A 20,892-nucleotide genomic window follows, 5' to 3' on the forward strand; every position below is an offset into this window, starting at 1 on the left:
AACCCAAACACTAATTAAATATAGCGTCCCCAATGTAAAGCTTCATCATATCTCAAATTTGCACTTAAAAGTTAACAAACCATCTAAATACATAAAGCACATAAAACACTTTTTTATTTTCAGAGTAGAAGATAAAGCCAGCCCGTATGATGCAACGTTGCGTCGCCACAGCTCTGACGACATCTACAAGACCTTGATTCCAGCTTTCGTGCCCTCTAAATCATCTTAGAGCACAGGGACTTTGACGAGGAAAAAGCAATTAACAGAGAGTGATTAGAGTGATTAAGTTAGCCAAATGTGGTCAAGCTCTTTCCATTGGACGACGTGATTTAAAGACGTCCAGGTAAATAAAGCTATAAAAGACAAAAACTAGCCTTCTGATGGGTATAAGGTAAAAGCACAGGGGCCTTCTGGTGCATACAAGGTAGCTAAACTAAGGCCAATCCATCACCGCAAGTTTATAAATGATGTACTTTGGGGAGGTCCTGAACAACAAGATGTACTGCTGAACTACAGACTTAAGGAGACGATAAAGAAAAGAGTGGAATCAAAATGGAAATCATTGCCAAGAAGCAGTTTAACTTCCAATTCTCCAGTGGGCGTTTTAAAATCATCCCCCCTTGACTCCTGGAAACACAGCCAATACTTAGAGCAAACAAAGGTCAGGGAGAGTGTTAAATCATTTGTCTCATTTTTCTTTCAAACAGTCCTGCTAAGCTAGATCTCGCAGCCTGTGCTTTAGAGCCCGTAACCGTGAGCGAGTCGCCGGGTTGAAAGCTTCTGAGCCGCTCCGACAACTGAGGGGGAAATCTTCTGGGTACCCTGAGTTTTATTTTTCCTTCAGCAAAATGTTTTAAAGATCATTTACACACCAACTGCTACAAGACAGGTCCCTAGCGCATTCTGCCATGAAAGAAGAAATATTAGGCTTTCATTACAAATACGTACCACAATTAGAACACCCAAAACGTTGGAGATGTTGAGAAAGAAGATGAGGGCTATGGGGGCAAAGTTTGACTGGTTAGCAGGCAGATGCTGTAAATACATTAATCTGCTGAAAAAAATGCTTCCAAGTCAATATTAAGTCAAATTAGTGCCACTTAACAATAGGAATAAGGAATCAATCATCAATTTATTCATTAAAAAAGTACTACATATTTAATATACACATTTTATATCATCTTAAAATACACAATTAATTTATATTAAATATAATATATATAAAAAATATAGACAATTTAAGAATAAATGAAGAATAAAATATTTTCAGTTGTTCTTGATTCTTATTTTTTTAATTACACCAAATCCTTCATAATAAAAGTGAATGTATTCTGGAAAAATAAATAAGTTTACAAGCAACAGAAACTTTCTTAATATTATAATAGATGTTTTTCCAGTAATTAGACTTTTGGAGATTAAACGTTCTACATTATCTGCTGACTGATGTCACAGCTCAGGGAAGTCGCTACTTGCGTGTCAGCTGAGCAATCACCATTAAGATGATTGGAAAGAGCTCTCTCTAAATATTATAAACTTCCTTGGAGAGGGAGAACACACTTCAGACATTTTGGATGTGTGTCCAGCCAAGATAAACAATGGAGGGAAAAAAAAGGAATTAAAGAAGGATAGAGATCAATCTCAAGGTGCGTCAGAGCATACAGAGGCGGAAAGAGAGTGAGGTCTGGGCCGGCGACCTCAGCCCTGCCCAAAATCAATTGTGTTTTCAATCTTCACAAGAAGATTTGGTTTCACTGGTTAACACAAGCTCTGTGAAAGCCATTTTGAGACCTTGTTAAAGACTCGGTAGCGAAACAAATACAGGTGTGGGCTCGGATTGCTGAGGATGAGCGGAGGGAGGGAGACAGGAAGACGAGAGCAGAGGAAGGGAGGAGTCTAGAGAGAGCGCATCATCTTAAAACTAATCCTAACCAATTCAAAAGCTGCCTTTTCCCCTTACCTTCCCTTTTCATCCCTCACTAGCTTCTCATTTGTTTTCTCCCTTCACTCCAGAGGGCACTGGAGAGCGGGGAGCCCATGATTGACTATTTCAGCCGCCCTTAAGAATTTCTACCTTTTGTTAGTGACTTCCCACTTGTGCAAGGCCACTGATGTGTGGAGAACATTTAAGGGCTACGGGCTCCATAGAAGTCCGTGGGGATTTACTGCTAACCCTCACAGTGAATAGAGGACACTTCCCTGGCTACTCTTATGGAGGAAGGCAGTCCTTTTGATAAGAAATAACACATCTCTGCCCAGACAATGAAGTTCCTGCTAAGACATTAAAAGAAAATAAACCATGAAATGCTCACGAAGCTGAAGACTCTGAAAAAACTCCAAACTAAATTTAGGAAGTGGAAATTCACAGAACACAACCGTTACATATAGCATAAGCAACGGTGTGATGTTAAATCTTATCCCTGTTTTTAAACAGTCCAGAGGCTTTTGCTAATCTTTATTATTTGCTTATGCACAGCAACTTTAACCAATCCAATTTAGCTAGATAGTGATTTAACCATTGAGATTGTCTTAAAGCAGCTTCACAAAGCGCCAGGCATGAAATGTTCAAGCTGAAGGACAATGGTGAGAAAAATACACCCCAAGAATCGTAAAGGAACTAACATTGGAAGGAAGACGGTGCGTCTTTAAGGCAACTTTGGATGGCCGCCATTACTCTCACTACTGATACGCTGTCATGTTCCCACAGTCTCACAGTGTACACAAGGAAAATGTGTCTGAAATAAACTCTTCACACCAAATCCACAAACACCTCTCGTTAAACAAGCTTATCAAATCAGACTTTAAGGATTCAGTGATGCAGTGAGGCTTGCAAATAGAGCAGTGCACTGTTTTTATTACCCGAGCCTGAGGTAAATCGAATGCCGTTATTAAATGTTAGCGGTTCACCAGGTATGCTAAATTAACTAACAGTGAGTGCTCGGGATGCAGTCATTACAGGCAGCCCACTGTCCTCGGTGAATATTGAAGCTGAGAGAAAGAGAAAACTCTGATATTTCATTACGGCAACAAGATAATACACAATTCTTAGTTCAAGTTTTCACTTTTAAAGACAACATGAAACCAAAATGTACCTTATTCACTTTCTAAATAAATGTCCCTAGTCACCTTTAGATAAAAATGATCTGCTTGTGAAACAAAATGTCCTTTCTGCTGATGTAACCCAAGGCCATGTGGACTTAGAAAAATTATATAATGATTGATTATTTTCCTACTCACTATGAAATGTGTCAGAAGATGAATAAATTGCAATTGCCATTTCAAATTGTCTCTAAAACATCTAAAACTTATTTCAAAATGTATAATTACAGTTCTGAATATTGATTGGTAATACTGTTCTGGATGTGCCTAGTACACAATATAGTAGCTACAACACAAAACACCTGTTGTAACTAGTGTGTTCATCACTGCACAGCACACAGAGACCGAGTATTAACTTGTCTAATGATCACTGTAACTTATAGTAGACTGAGCATGTGATTTAATTAAAATAATATTTTTACCAATTATATAATTACATAAAATACAGTATAATATATAACATAATATCATTATAATAATTACACATATAATATGTTTTATAGAATTTTTTATAATATAAATAATAGAATAATATAAAAAGATCTAAATATTAAGTATTTCTTTTTTAATTGTATATTATATGTGCTTCCAATGACGAACTGCATATCTGGGACTGCAGGAGGTTAAAATTTTGCCCCTGAAATGGTAGAAGTTGGCTCTCACCCAGGCCGATATGGGAACCAGGACAGAGGAGGCATAAAGGCCTGATTGTGGCAGAGCACTGGCTTGGAAACAACTCTCAGGCCTAATGAAACTAAATCCTGGCCACAACAGCACAGCGAACACTAAAGTGAGAGAGAGAGAGAGAGAGAGAGAGAGAGAGAGAGTTGGGAGGTTGGTAATGAAGTAAATAGGAGTTGTTTCAACTTAGCAGAATAAGTGTACTTTGTTTGGAGATCTACTCCAAGCCGATTACAATAAACCTATGACTAAGCATAAGCCATCCTATGTAATTAGGGCACATGAAGGTTTGTGAAGGGAGCGAGGCGGTCTTTTACATTCACATCACGGCAAATGTGCAAAATATCAGTGAGATTTTAAATCAAACCATGCCAAGTCTGTTGTCTTAACACATAAAATGTTTCGGAGGAAACAACTGAAATTATTTAGGCATGCCTTCCTCTGAAAGTAAAAAAAAAGGCAACACGCCGCATTAGCACGAAATGACTGTATGCTAATGAAAAGTGGATCTAACTCAAAGAGCCTTTGTGGAAAGGCTTTTAAAATCTTAATTCTGCAGTATTGTGCAATAAATGCCCCTTAAATGTGTGTGTGTGTGCATGAGTGTGTAAGCTGTCATAGCACAGAAAAAGTGCTCAGGAAGAACACAGCTTCTAAGGAGACAGATCCTGTGACCCTGCTGCCCCATGCCACCTGCTCTCCTCCCAGGATCCTCATTCTCTCACTACCTACTGCTCGCCAGGAGACACTGTTAATTGGCCTGCACACACGCCCCTATGCACACACACAAACCTCCGGGTATCAGCTCAACTGACACCACAGTGTGGCAAAACCTCCAGGTGGGCGGACTTGCAGAGTCATCAAGAGTTTGCAGCAAATGAGCATCCAACCTTCTAGCAAGTCACTTTGAAGGCTTATTTCGCCTTTACTCAGAAGTGTGTATCCAACGGATGGTCAATTTGTAATTTTCTTGTCTTCAGAGACAGACACTTAATTAGACACTGCATTTGATTCGCAACTTATAAACAACGAGACACTGAGCGCTGAGGTCTTTAGCGTTATTGGATCACGCTGCCCATTCAAAATAACGATCTACAGCTTTACGTAAGGATGCAGACAAGTATGCCTCAATAAACCGGGCTGTGGTAAGACTAATATAGTCTTGTGACCTAAGAAGCTACAAATCCTCCGTCGTTCCTTTAATCACAATGATTTAGCGGTTGTCTACTGCCAGCGCTGGCGCTGCTGAAAACACCCCCAGGGCAAGACATACAGCGCAGGGCAAGTAAAACATCTGCATAATTGAGCCCTTCAATCAAGTCAAGTGTGTGTTAGGTCCACTCAGACACAGCTGATTACAAACAAATGGAGCTAGGTATTTATACAGAGCCTGAAATAGAAAGAAACAGTGAACTTACTCAAAGTCATATCATACAGCAAATAGAAAAGTTCACCTGGGCCACACAAAGATATGGGTTATCTATCAATCATCTGCATGAGTAAGGTAGATATCAGGGCTTGGAAAAACATGTCAAGGTACGACTGGGTAAAAACATTTCTTTTTCAATTGCTTATTTGAATAATCCAGATACTGATTCATAAAAGCCCAACATCGATTTTTTACTCTATGCCTAGTCTCAGTTTGTACATTAAAATGACAAATGACTCTTATGAGCCAATTATTTTTAGTTATTCAAAACAAACAGCACTGTAGCTTGATTTCCAAAACAAATGACTATTATGATTTGTTTATTTTAAGTGAATCAAAACTACACTGCATGAACATTGTAGCTTGATTTCCTTAACAAATGACTCTTATGATTAAGTTCTTTAAGTGATTCAAAAACATACAGCACAAAAATTATAGATTGATTCCTAAAACAAATACTTTTGTTAAATACTTTTAATTGGTTCTTTTAAATTCAAAAAGACAAGTTGCCAGTTTGAATCAGTTTGAAACACTTCCCTGTATACACATCATTAGAAGAGGGATGTTTTATTTCCATATGTAATGAATATGTTAGCAAAATGGACATTATAACTGAATCAAATCAAATTGATTCAAAAGTGGAATTGAACCAAATAGATTTGAAAGCTTGTGAATCAGAATTAAATTGGGCAATCTGTATCACTACTCAACCCTAGGCAGGTCCAAGAACACCATTTGGTTGAATAAATGTTCAGGACCAGCTCAGCAATGTTCAATGCAGAGTTTTCAGGTAAGTCAACCTACTGGTGGCTTGCTACTCTAGTTGTCCGTGCACATTAATCTGAGTTAGGAAAAGTATTTTAACATTAAAATGATTATACAGCAGCTTTAAGCAAAAGGTGTTGGCTACTTCAGCCAGTGGCGACAGAGACCAGTCTTTCATCTCCAAATGGCCACATCTCAAACAGCCTGTTTGAAAGTCTTCACATGAAAGGGTTTGTTGAGGGACAGCGTTTCTCATCATACGCAAACATCTCTCCATGAAATTAGCCAAAGGGAAAAAGAAAAATGAGATCTTACCTTGCCAAACTGTTCAAAATACTGCTTCACATCTTCAACTACTGTGTTAGCTGATAATCCGCCTACAAATATTTTCTTTGTTCTTGTGACCATCTGGAAGAGAAGAGAAGAAGACACGAGATTAGGCCCATGTGAAAGCACTTCAGAGGACTTCAAACGCACAGGAGACAAAGAGGAAGCTGGAAAAGAGGGAATTGGGAGATGACCGGTTGTGGGTTTTGTGTCCCACAGGGAGACTGAAGAGGAGGTACTGTGTGATTTGTTGAGTTGTGAGAGTGTGCTTGGGGAACAGGTAACACCTAGCTCGCAATGCCCGACGCTGCTTGCTATACCTGTCCTTTCTCTCTCAGCATTTCAGACTTGACACTTTTTAGTTTCACACTAACAGAAACACCTGAGCTGTGAATGGTGTTTTTCTTGTGTTGCAAAGACCCAATACACAATACCCCAGTCCATTTAAGAAAACTGGAACAGGAAAGTTCCAGAGGAAAACCACATAGAGCGAGCTGCTCGAATAGACCTTCAAAGACACTCTAATTGAGTTACAAACAAAAGGTGTCAGAAAGTTGGAAGTCTCTGAGCAAGGCGGGATCTCAAACCGGTGAGAACAGACAGTAGTAGAGGTCGCATTCGTGCAACAAGGCCCATTTTTCAAAACACAATTAACTCTCCCTGCTGGAGAGATATATGGAGCTCCGAGACCCGACTTCTCTTCATGCAGCAACGTTAATTGTGCTGAGAGCTGGTGCGCTGAGATCAAATAGCCCACCTATCATATAGGGCAATGATAACGGCTAACAAGAGAGCTCCTCAGGCAATGTTAAGCCCTTTTTGAAGTTAACAAAGAGAAGAAACTTGTCAAATTCCCGCTTATGTTAGACTTGTGTGGATTTCTATTAAATGTGTGCTTATTGTCAGAGCTGTGATGCAGCAGATGATCCCAATGTTTTACGGCACTCATGTGGGAGACACAGATTCAAATTTGACCTACATTGTGCACACAAAAAAACAGTAACTGGTTTGTACCTCACCCAAGTTAGTGGTTAGAAGATGTGATTTTGATCTGGAAGACAATTATTGTGAAGACGGTTGGGAACTATTGTAACTATGTAAATCGCGAATGCCTTTTACAGTAAATTCAAATTCAATCATTGAATAAAAAAATAAATAAAAAAAACAGAAAAGTGCAGAATTCAAATTTGAATTTCAAATTGAAATTGAAATTCAAATAAATGTATATAATCTACAATAAAATTAAAAGCAATAAGCGTCTATTTTATCTGGAAATGGAAAACTTATCAAGACATTAAACTTATTAATGTGTTAATGTGACTGTTGAAAGTTTAAAAATCTATTTAATCTAAGTATTACAGGTCTTACAGGTACATGGATGGATGGATGGATGGATGGATGGATGGATGGATGGATGGATGGATGGATGGATGGATGGATGGATGGATGGATGGATGGATGGATGGATGGATGGATGGATGGATGGATGGATGGATGGATGGATGGATGGATGGATGGATGGATGGATGGATGGATGGATGGATGGATGGATGGATGGATGGATGGATGGATGGATGGATGGAGATAGATATACATAGAGAGGGATGGATGGATCTTAAACCAGTATCACCTTGCTTTATAGATCAATGAACTCATTCCTACTCTTTCTCCCCATAATTTCTTGTCCCATCCAATGGTCTCGGTCTATAAAAATGGCCAAAAAAGGGGCACTTATTGACAATGAGAGAAAATAAGCTTCATTTGAGCATTCTAGCAAACCCCTGGTGTTTACCAGAGCGGAGTATACAACGAAAGAATTAAGTAACCCTGAGCATTTATTTCGACTTCATTCACATCCATCATACACAATCTTGGCAACAGGCACACTCAACCCTCATCTCAGCTGGCTGTTTCCCAAACCTTCTCCAAAACACTTTCGCTCTCATCTGCACCCCACCATGGTTAATCTGTCTGTCTTTTCCCCTGTCGTTTTGTGCAGGCCCGAGCCTCCCAACGTGTCAGTGGAGAGTTAAGTTTTTAGTGGCATCTTTATGTCCTCTGACAGCACCAGCTCCTGGCTGATGGGATTCCTCAGGCCCTGGAACAACGCAATTACTCTGTCCATTTCTCTCCATGGTGACAAGAGAAAACAGCAGGCCTTTGCTCTGTCCGTGCTAGCTCTCTCGCACACCTCTCTCGAGATGCGACGAGCAGATATGCCTCACGAACACGATGTGCTGCTGACGCCGCTAACTCGGCTAACCCATTAGCATTCAAAGTGCCAGCTTGGATGCAATAATGACTAAGACGATGACAGGAAGCGTGATTCTTTTGCAAAATAGAGTGGTTTTGTGACCCTGAAGGCCTGAAATAAATAATCATTAAAAACACACAACAAGCTACCAAACGTACAATTTGATTAGCCTCCACTTAGATAAGAAAAGCAGATAGCTTGTCAGACAACCCTTTATTACGGGACTTATCCTTCCTGAGCATCTCCGGTTTGTCCTTGTTTCTCTCTGCCATTTTTGACATGCCAGCTTTCCAAAAACACGGTTCTGTTTTTAAGACATCCGTGGGAATAATGTGCGAGTCATGAGGGAGAGGTACCGAGGTACCTTAATGTTTGGTGACTAAGAGGTGTCGGGTACAATGGCTCTAGCTCGTCCTGAATCATCCTGAGTCGCGTGTTCCAGGGAGAGGAACAGTCCCCTAACTTTGCTTGCTGCTGAGGGATTCGCAGTTTTAACTTTCACACCTCCTTCTGCAGCCTCTCATTATCCGTACAAATTTGAAATCATTCTTTGTCAGGCATTGTGGGGGAGCCTTTAACATAGCTGAAATGGGAAAAGACGTTTCAAACAAATTAGAAGGGTGAAAAAAAAACATAATGAGGTGTAAGTATATTCTAAGGAAAAGAGAAATCCATGGACCTTGCGAAGGGACAGGGAAACGACTGGCGAAGTGATGACATATCGGGGAAACTTGCTATCGTAAGACCTTAAAAATTCAGCCGTGAAAATCTATGAATATGAAAGAGCACGTCTCGCAGGAGAGCTGAGATATAAGAAAGTAGCGGCGCTAGGTGTGATAGAGTATAAGCAGTGTGTTTAGAGATACTGCGCGTATAAATTTATGCAGAGCAGCCGAGTTTGTTGCTCTTAGTCGTCTGCTGATGTTGCGGTTTCAGCCCCTGTCATCTTCCACCAGCATTGCTTGATGCGACTCGGCATGCCTAGAGAACATTTCTTGCCTTCCTCTAGCGAGGGGGAATGTCAGCTGCCAGAATGTTTCTAGATGCAAGTCGTGCTGCAGGTTTCTACCAGTGCTCAAACAAGTGCAGGCGATAAGAGGTGATGACTACAAGAGCCTCCTTTAGATGTGTGCAGGCTAATGCCTTATAGCGCTCATAGTATGATCAGAAATGTCATACTGAATAATAGCCTAAAATACGGACCATTAATAGGCCTGTCTAAGGGGTAATGAATAGAGAAATTAAATTTCCCTTGATCTTTTGACACATAAAAACATTGTACTATAAAAACACCCTGTACGCTTCAGAACTCAAAACTTCCTTGTTAGTCCAAAAAACAGCTTTTATTGAAATCCAGCTCATAAAACGACTTGTTTCGGATTTTGTCACATTATTACGTTATAGAGCGACGAAAGACTGCCTCTGCAGAAGAAGATCAACGCCTACTTCTACATCATTGCCTCTTTAGCCCCGCCCACCGATTCAAACATGTCATGCAGTAGTAAATACAAGACAGACACAAACACAGGATTACTCAATAAAACGATAGAGATGCCTCTGAGGATTAAAGGACGTTAAAGAGCCAAGTTGTGGAAAAACAGTCTTTGCTAGGCTGGGTATTGACACAAATTTCACGATTCAATCCCATTTGGATTCACAAGCTTGCAATTCGATATCGATTATTTGTATATATATCAGGTACAGTAATCTAATCTCAGTACAGTAATCAGGTCTCAACTAATGCTGTAAACTATACATAGGAGTCAGTTGGTACTACATTACTATAATATTGAAGGTTAAAATGGACTGGTCGTATACAAACACTTAAATTACACTCAAGGAAGCTTAAATGATGGCTGTCAACGTGGCGGATTTATTCAAACCTGCATTAGCCTATATACTGAAGAACATTAAAAATGATTATTAATTTGTAAAATGTGCATATATTTATGTGCGATCTGTCACTGCACATTTAACTTTTTTTAACACATTTAACAATAATTTGTTATAAATTTGTTGTAGTAAAATGGACAGAATTTGAAAAAGCACAAAGCTTATTGTTATTTATTGGATGGGAAGCGTGCATTTTTAAGTTCCAGTCAGATCACGTCAGTTAGACACTGTTCTTGTTCACTTCACCTAGGATATCCAGATATCCAGATCCACCAAAGGAGGGAGAGCATTTTCACATTTGGCTCCAAAACTCTGGAATAGCCTTCCTGATAGTGTTCGTTGCTCAGACTCGCTCTCCCAGTTTAAAACTAGATTAAAGACGCATCTCTTCAGCCAGGCATTCATATAATATTTTTAATCTTACAGTTAAATCCGGTCTCTAGTTCATAAACGCCAGAGGAGAACTGGCCCCCGACTGAGCCTGGGTTCTCCCAAGGTTTTTTTTTCTCCATTAGGTCACCTGATGGAGTTTTAGGACACCATTAGGTCACTTGATGGAGTTTTTCGGTTCCTTGCCACTGTTGCCTTTGGCTTGCTCAGTTGGGGATATTTTGGGGATATTTAATTTTATCAATCAATAAATTCCACTAGAAACAAACCTTGTTGTATTATTTCAATTTAATACTGTGAAGCTGCTTTGATACAATCTGTATTGTGAAAAGCGCTATACAAATATACTTGACTTCATTTTACTGCGAGTTCGATTTTAAACAAGACACACAGTTGCAGGCTTTTCAGAGAGACCGAAAATAACAGATGATGCAGTGCCAAATTCATTGGATCCGACAGTATGTTGCAACACACAAGTGTGAGTACCAGTGTTTTTACTATGTGTCACTATTGCTTTGTCTGATACAGATCGCTTGATATTTACGAACTATTTATACTGTATAGCGCCACAGTCAAACTGAATAGGTGTGATTGGCTGTTCTTTCCTTTGCTTCTGTGCTTATGGGGTTAAAGCGGGAGATTCCCAGATGTGGAAGAAAGCCTGTAGAGAATGCAGCTTTTAGATATTATTTTGATCTGAGCCATTTGCTGTAATCCTGAATAAAATCCTCAGTGAGCGACATTTTCTGTTTTGTCATCAGTAAGACATTACACATTTCATTTTTTTTAAAGCAAAACACTGCAAATGACAATGTATACGTTTTTCACTTTATCGAAAAGGATGAACTATGAATAGCCTATAACAACAACAACAACAGTGTGACAAACAATGGCACATTCATTCATAACGCTGTGAATCATCCTGTCAATTATAACTGTGACAACTCCAAGTCCTTAAACTTTATTTGCCACAACTAAGACCAAGGTAAAGCATAAGTAACACGCATTAATGTTTCACATTTTTTGCAAATGTTTTAACTATGTAATGAGATATTTTTCAACATCGGAAGTTTTCAAAACAATTCCACACATGTATTGACAGGAACATTGAAAATTATTTTAATATGCAAAACTGTTACCCAATCATAGCAGTGGGCGTTTACGTCTAAGTGTTAGGCTAATTGACCCTTCGCTAAGCCACGCCCGAAAACCGCCACAGGCCAATCGTGGCTTAGCAACCGTAACTAGGCGCGGGAGGTCTGGCAAGCTTTCTAGCGAGGGAAACATGTCAAAGCGTTGTGCGTATGGATTGTGCAAATCTGATACCCGGTATCCTAAAACTTTGGACGGGGTGGTGGATTTTGTTCCCTTCCCGAAACCTAAAACCTAAGGGGAGAAATGCCGGGCATCATCTTCATTTATATAGCGCTTTTAACAATGTAGATTGTTCCAAAGCAGCTTTACATTGATAATAGGAAATTAAAAGTAAAGTGTTTTGGCTTTATAGCAGCTCTAGAATAAAGTTATTGTCCAGCTCGTGGATCAAGCAGTGTGATTAAAGGCAAGATGGAGGCTCACTGACATAACGTTACTTAAAAATATATTTCAGCATTTTGTTAATCGACGGCCAAACTAGTCCCAATCTGATCGCGACTCTCCCGGTGTTAGTTCTAGTAAAAGTAAAAGGTAGTTAGTAAAAGGAGGGAACATCAGGGGGCTTGCCGGAGATCTCCAAGGAAAAGGTTGGTATGCAAACTTAATCAGTTCATAACAGTAGTCACTTATGTGACCCACGATGTGTGAGCTGTAACCTGGCGCACTACAAATATAAGTGGGAGAATGTTATCATTGCAAAGTGGTCAGGCTAATGTCTTGTGTTTATTCCACAATACTTATGGATAAGCTGTTTGATTTATAAATATTAGAATATTTTCAAATTTCACTCACCCTGCTGTGCATGCACATAGCTGTTCCTCAATTTGTGTGTTTCCCATTTGAATGGTCAGCGTATGAGGCGGCTGCTGCTTGCGCTTGGACCTAATGTTATAGGCTTTAGCTTTAATTTTGATGAAGTTATTCTCTAATTGGTTGCATATGTCGTGGATATATCCCTCGCAAAAGCTTGACAGGCGTAGCAACAGTAACTAAGGAGGGCGGGGCTTAGCGAAGGGTCAATTGCGGTACGCCTATCAAAACTGAGTGTTCGAAAGAGGGGGTCAAAAATGAAAAGGAAAATAGCTCATGACCTCTTTAACACAATTTAGAGATCAATTATGGCACAATTTAATTGTATTGATTATTTAACATATTTAATTTAATAAAAAAAATGTACAGCCGAATAAATAAAATAATGCTTACTGAATATGTAATAATAAAAAGAACAACTTACATCTTGCCAAAAATATTTTTTTGGTTAAAATTACCACAGTAATAAGTCATTTTCAAGGCCAACGAGGCAGAATTTGATGACACTTAAAAGACCAAGACTATCAGGAAGGCTTCAATTTGGATTTGAAATCAGAAAGATACAATTTTATGTGCTGCACAAAGAGTGGAATTGGGAGGCAAAGTAGAATTTTTCTAATGCTTTATAATATATAAGGAAAATGTTTTTCTTCCAGAAGAGTCTCTCGCTCTCTGCTGAAGATGAGAGGGAGAATGCAGGAGGTAGTAGTGACAGCAAAGTTCACCATTTATCTGCGGCGAAATAAAATGGATCGAGACGTATCCTGCAGCCTAAATTGGAGGAATGTGATAGGAGTGACAATTTAATATTGCATCTACTCTCCTTTGGGCACAAATGGATCTAATTAAGATCTTTCATTAGATGCGGCACAACCAAACCCTCCCTGAAAACATGGATCCTTATCAGAGCGCAGGACAATCGCAGGGATACAGACATACCAAATCAAGTTATATTCCGACAGGGGAGGGGGGACGAGCGGGAGAGCGCTGTTTGACAGATGACTTGATGGGACGTGGAGTTCAACAAAGAACAGAGACAGAGGAACGGGGGATAGATGATCAAGCTCCTCTCAAAACACCTGACGCGTTTCCTGCGGAGAGTTCCCCTTCCCAGCATTATCTTCTCTCGAACCGAGCGGTCTGCTTTTTTATTTGTTTACTCTAGGTCTCTGATGAACTGTGTAGTGGCCTCTTGCTGTTGATTGCGGTTGACTAACATTGGTCCTCACACACAACAAGCCTATAAGCCTCAGCCAAACGATGCTCTTGTGTTATGACGAGGAGTCTTTTTTAATCAGTCCTCTTTGCCTAGCTGGATGTCCCCTGATTAGAGTGAGATAATGAGACCCCCCTCCTCATCCTCCTCCTCCTTCCCAGGCATCTTCATCATCTCAAATCACATATTCATCACTGATTGCCGTCTCTTTGTCCTATCCACCGAATCACACACTCTAGGCGAACCAGCTCGCAGGATGCGAAACCGGTCAAAAACAGTGACAACTAAGCGGGTCGCGTTAAATGTGAGGCGTCGACACTTCCTTGACTGACAGAATCCAGTGCACTTCTATTCTGCTGCATCTAAATTTAGGCCGCCAAGCTCCAATTTGTAGACAATTTTGCAGTGTGGAATTTTAATGTCAACATTCAAATGTACTGGGCCAAACAGCTCCTGCCTCCGCGCCTGTAACCCTGATTGACAGGCGAGGCAGCGGCTTGACCAAGAGCTGAGAATAACTGATTAGTAACGTCGGCAAAAACTGTGGATGCAAAGCCCCCCCTTCCCTGCCCCAAAACCCATCTGACAAGATTTATTTGATGCAGTTTTCAAACACTCTTATGTGCATCAAGGGTATATATAAGAGATTTATCTACTGTATATTTCTACATAATCACTCAAAAACGCATACAGGACACAAAGCTATTTTCAAATTAGTGGTACTTGTTACTGTAAAAAAAAAATCACTAATACTACTGTGCATATGTGGGATTTGATATTTGAACAAACCTCTAAACTTAAAGAGAAATTATTTTTATCAAATAGAAAAATTCTGTCATTGTTTATATTACTTCATGCCGTTCCAAAACTGTGTCTTACTAACACAAAAGGAGAGTTTTTGAAAAAAAAAATGAAAAAAAAAATAGATTTTGTTTTTCAATATTCTTTTGTGCTCAGTTCCACACACATCTCCACACAAATTAGATCTCAAATCATTAGGTATGCATTATTAAGATTTTGGCCAATAACAAGAAGCCGGTAATTATTTTTATGTTATAGCCAGTAACTGATAAACCGCAGATATTAAAATGTTACAATTTTGTCTAAATAAAAAATGTAATAAATAAAACACTAAAAACAAAAATCTGTTGTTTTAAATGCTACAAGTAAATTTTGACATTCATTTTTCATACTGTACATTAGGCTATGATGTGAAATTCATCTTTAAATTAGCTAAAGACTACAAATAACAATGTAATTAAATTATTAGTATTTAAAAAACATAACAGTGAGTGTTAGATGATGCCAAAGCTAATATAAATGGGGAAATGAGTATGACTTTTAAATATCAGATATCAACCAGTCAATAAAATAAAAGTTTAAAATTGTATAATTTGCATCCCTACAAATCGTGTTGCATTTTGAAAAATGCTATTAGACATCAGGCTTAAATGTTTTGCCTGGTGGTTGATAAAATATGGAAAAAAGTAAATGCATTCAGAAAATAAGATCACAACTGCAGTGATCATAGTACAAACTGTATAACCTTCAAAAATAAGTGTTATTTCCATTGTATTCTAGTGTAATAAAAAACTTTGACAAAGACATACTGTACACGTGACTTAACTATAGAGTCAAGCACAAGAGACAAAAGAACATAAGATATTTTTGAATAATGAAATCACATGATTATAAGTGTAAAAAAGAAAGTGCGGGTCTCTGGACAGGGACGAAGTGAAGTTTGTCTCCAGGGTAAAACTGGTCCAATCCAATCTCTAGTGTATATTTATAGAGCCCTAATTGATAACCACAATGCCATTACACTGAGTAGATGAGTGGGGTAAAGATGCTTACTGCAAATGGCAGGTGACAGCCCAAAGCGGGGTTCCTTCAAGCTTACAGCAAGCAGTCTCCACACTGACAGCAGGTTGGCTGCCAAAGACCCAACCAAGAGGCCTTTTGCTGACCCCCGAGGGCACGTAAATGAGTCTCTGGCTCTCTGAATGGAAGATCCCTCCCAAGCCACTTAGTGGAGCCCAAGGCAGTTCAAGCACAAGCATCAGACAAGGGATGAATGGGATTAAGAGCAGCAGGTTAGTGACTCGTCATTCTGTTTGGGACAATTTAGGATTTGCAGGCCACTAATCACTAATATTTATGTTAGCCTAATCAATTAGCTTAAGATTAATATACCACTGTCATAAAACCACATGAAGCACACTCTGAAAACCTGAAGACTGAGAGAACTGTCAAATTTATTTAAAAATAAAAAGACAGTTCAAGCCAATCCAAACCTCAAGGTTGTAAAGGTTGTGCTGACTCTGAAAGTCTTTGACTATCTATGAAGGTGGCATGAAAATGCCTTGGTGAAATCCTCCTATTCTAAACTGCTGAGCTGACACACTAAAGAGCTCTTTATTTTTGAATTCCATAAAACTGTGGGGGAAAGGGGGAAACTACTGCCCCTTATGATTGCTGTAAGCATTCAGTAAATTCAATATTTATTTTAGCATCCAAATTGGTCTTTCATGAATCATCACAGCAATTTTGGAGCACTTGAGTGTGTCAAATGAGGTACTGTAGCTTTAAGAGTGACCAGTAGGAGCACTCTAAATCCTCAGCCACTGATGTCACAATGCTACAAAATACCCAGGTCATCTGACTGCAGCCTTGCCAAAGCTGGCTCATGTGAAACGTGGGAACGCTGGTGACCAGGTCAGAAGCACATAACGGTCTCATGACACACAATTAATATGAATCAATATCTACAGTACTACCCTTCTAATGGAGATCAAGACCTGTGAAAGCATGCTACACCACTGGGAAAACCCAACAACTAATCCCAGAAAAAATAAAATTAAATCAAAGGTCATTCAGGGTCACTCACCAATATGCCCATATTGAAAAAATAACTCAAAGGTGCTTATCTGTGCGAAAATCTCAAAGAATGTTCCAAAGATGTACTTATTTGACAATAACATTACGAAATACACACTATATATATAAACAACATTTTAAATGACTTTTTCTAGTGTAATATATTTCATTTTCAGCATCATCTTCAGTGTCACATGATCCTTCAAAAACCATTCTATTATGCTGATTTGCTGTTCAATCAATATTTCTTGAAAACCAAAAATAATTTTGTTTTGTTTTGTTTGTTCAGAAAATTCAAAAGGAACAATTACTTGAAATAGAAAACTTTTGCTTATATTATAAATGTCTTTACTGTCACTTTTGAGCAATTGAATGCATCTTCGCTGAATAAAAGTATTAGCCAAATTGAAAAGATTTTTTTTTTAATCTGACATCAACTATTTGAACGGAAGTGTATACTGAAATGATATTTCTAAAAAGCCTCTTTTTTTCAGCAGGCCAGTATATAAATCTTGAGCTCCATCTTTCACACAACGATGGCAAAATAAACTGTTTTTGGTGCTATCCTCCGCAGTGTGCCTTTGTAATTCCAAACTACACTAACACCAATATTCCTCAATGACAAACTGTAGCAATACTCCCTCCATGGCTTTATCTTAATGATCTGATGTGCTTTACACTCAAACCCAGAGTCGATAGATTATTGTACAGTTATGAAGATAGATCGCGGCCGCTCATAGCTCCTTATAGGACCCAGGAGATGGCTAGGCTGATACACCTCCTGGTCTCCGTTCAAACGAACTCGCGCTGAATATCAATGAGCTTTCAGCCTTGATAAACAGTCTGCAGAATGGAAAAATATTTTCACATTAAGGATGGAGGGGTGAAAGAAGAAATGAGAGAAAAAAAATTGAGTGCTTGCCCCTCAAAGCGTTCTGAAAAATTAATATGCTAATTATGTGCTTGCTTGGGGCAAAATCTTCGAAACTTTAGCAGGGGAGTTATAAGCACTTAACAAATTACTTACACCATTACGCTGGAAGCTGTATACATTTTTAAAGCGACTGTACGTTTTCCTTTCCTTTCAGTTTTCACAATAGATCTGGATTTTTTTTCCCCAGACATTTTCTCCCAAACTGCCATTTAGGAGTATAAAACGATATCAGACTTTCATGTCCTTTTCTGAAATATTAAGTATAGCGCAAGCTGAGGAATTTATCAGCGCGCCACATCGTTTGGAGGCAGGCCTTTAGCAATCCTTTCTACTTCTGAAATGTCTGAACTCGTAGTGAAATAATCTCCACAAGGCAAGGCAGAGCTTCACATCAGTTTAATCTGTTCAGGAGAAAGAGAAGAGTTAACAAAGGCCATCACCATCCATCCTGCGGGCCTTAAGTGAACTTTCAATTTACAGAAGCCACTTCCCACTTCGATGTGCTTTCTGGCATTGCTGAATGTGATTGTGTTTGCATTTGCTTTGCGCGTGTGTTAGTGCTGCACGATAAATCATATCGCAGTCGCGATGTCAAGCCTATGCGATTATATGACGCAAAATGTTGCGATTTTATGAAATAAAGAAATGCATGTGTGGACATGACAACCCATTCTCTTTGAGAGCTGTTTGCCCATTTTCTACACCGCTAATAAAAAGAAGACCAGTCAGTTTCAGTTTAGGCAGTGGCGCGTGTGCCGAAAAAATTCTACCTCTGTTATATGGCGATATTTTGGCTATAAGATAACCGACACTGAGCAGAGAGAGCAGGGCTGCCAATTTTCACTCATTCAGCGTGAGACTGACACTTTTCACACGCCACATCCATTTTCTAACGCAGAGAAAAATCGCAAAGCAAAGAGAACACTGACACTGACAGTTTGTAAATGTGACGTGACAGATCGTGGTCGTGAACCGAACATCTCTTACTCTTTACTAGTTAATAGTAAATAGTAAATAAACACAAATGAACAATAGGTGTGTTGAAAGATACAGTACAACTTACCGAAATGTTTATGCCTCATACATAATATCGATCAATCAGTGCTTTTCAACTTCAGAAAGAGGTCAATAAAACAGCTGGAGAACAATGTCACATAATGTTACATTGACCTAAGGAAAGCCATCTGATAGCACGTTAGTTGGCTAGACAAATTATATATAGAGAGAGGAGTATTTTGCTAAATATGTGCATTATATTAAATATTTATAATATTTTTACTTATATCATTCAAATATTGTAACGTTGTTATTATAGCCTAGTAAAAACCAAATTATAATTTAATTTGAGTTGTTATTTTTAACCTTTAATAATAATACCAGCTGACAGGGCTCTCTGTACGTTTACAGCATTAGGTGAGATATTTGTTTTTCTTGAGAAAAATTTACATAAATTAACAAAATTCTGTTTAGTTACCAAATGTTTTGACAATCACACAATGCACATCCTGCTTAAATGTCCCTGTTTGTCTGGACAGAATGTTCAAAATATCTTATTTTCATGAGCATACAAATGTTCTTATTTATTGTTCCATTTATTTTATACTATCGTACTATTGAGACAATAACAAGTTTGCAGTAATGCAAAGATGTCATTATTTAATTTTGTAAAAAATATTATTTTAATTCGAAAACACTGAGTTGAGAAATACACATTTCAGCATTATCACTAATCTGTGTGTGAATTTTCCTTGAGAACTAAGCAAGTTGACTCATGAAACCATTTGTTTATTATATCGCAATATTGACCTCAATAATCGCAATATTACAGTTTCCCCAAATCGTGCAGCCCTAGCGTGTGTGTTCAGGCATCATGTCAAATGCAGACCAAACAACCACGGGACTATCTGAAGTCAAGAACGACTTCAGTGTTTTCCAGCACTTTGATGTGGGAAATCCTATTTATGACCTTTACTACCCGTGATTTTTGATTTAGAACAACTCAAACTCATTTTTTTGCTTACATGGAGAACTATAAATGCAAGTCATTCACAGAAAATTTCCCTCCACCACAGTTCTCAAATATGGTGTGCAAAGATGTACGAAGTCAGGATATGTATATGTATGTATGTGTGCACGTGTGTGTGAGCGCGTGTGTATATATCCACAAATTCTGTGTGAGAAAATGTGTATGAAAATATCAATACTCTGTTTTCTTTTTAATGTGCTCAAACACAGAGGCTGAAGCTATTATCATGAGCACATACACCATAGATTAAATTGGTTTGAAAGAAAACAATCTTGTTCCCCAATAAACGAGTGAATTGCACATAAAGTATCTGTTTGGCTGGCTCTGGGTAATTAGGGCCCAGCTGGTCAGCGGAAGTCGTGGACTGACGCAAAAAAAAGGCCAGACAACAGACATCAAGCCCTGTTCTTCCTCTCCCACTAAAGTCTCTTGAATGACATGCTGAACACAGCCTCAGAGTCGAATCGTGGCCCAAATAACAACCTCCGGAGCGCCATCTGAGGCATGGAACATAAGCCAGCTCTGACTAGCAACAGATATACTAAATAGAAATGTTTTACTCCTTATTCCAAGATGTCATCATCTTGCGAGCAGATCAAATGGGGATCTGACATGAGGATATTCATATGCATCATCATGAGACACAACCAATGAGCGCTTGCTCGTGGACGCCTCTAAGCTGTGTTTCCGCTCTACAAACATCACGGCAATCTTCCAAAAGCACTCAAATTCCAGAGCTCCAACAACTACAGTTCTGACACCCTCGGAGCTGTCAGGAAAATCTGATGGCAGACTCAAGTCAAGATGTCTCTGCAGCCCTTTAGTGGGAGGGCATGTCATACTCACCACCTCCATGAAGTGCCAGCATACATACTAGCAAAAACACTGCCAATCTCAATAGAGTGAATAACAGCTGTTGTTCATATTAATCATATAATATTGACACGAAAAGGAGAAACATCACACTAATATTAATGTATTTCTTTGTGTTTGTTCGTTTACATGAATAATTTACATTATGAATTACTTGCCAAAAGAT

At 38.8% G+C, this 20,892-nt stretch overlaps 1 protein-coding gene across 27 annotated transcripts in view; it reads right to left on the reverse strand.

Annotated features, from left to right (window-relative positions):
* msi2b (musashi RNA-binding protein 2b) overlaps positions 1–20,892 on the reverse strand; it is a 265,052-nt gene that overhangs the window by 178,281 nt on the left and 65,879 nt on the right. For all 27 annotated transcript variants that reach the window (XR_014628587.1, XR_014628588.1, XR_014628589.1 and 24 more), the window contains exon 6: positions 6,287–6,379. Coding sequence is in view for 20 of the 27 variants with exons in the window: in XM_084418191.1 (XP_084274317.1) it covers positions 6,287–6,379 (93 nt within the window). In the remaining 7 variants the exon portion in view is untranslated. The remainder of the gene's footprint in view (positions 1–6,286; positions 6,380–20,892) is intronic.

The sequence above is a fragment of the Rutilus rutilus genome, assembly GCF_951802725.1.
Source record: "Rutilus rutilus genome assembly, chromosome: 9".
Taxonomy (NCBI): Eukaryota; Metazoa; Chordata; class Actinopteri; order Cypriniformes; family Leuciscidae; genus Rutilus; species Rutilus rutilus.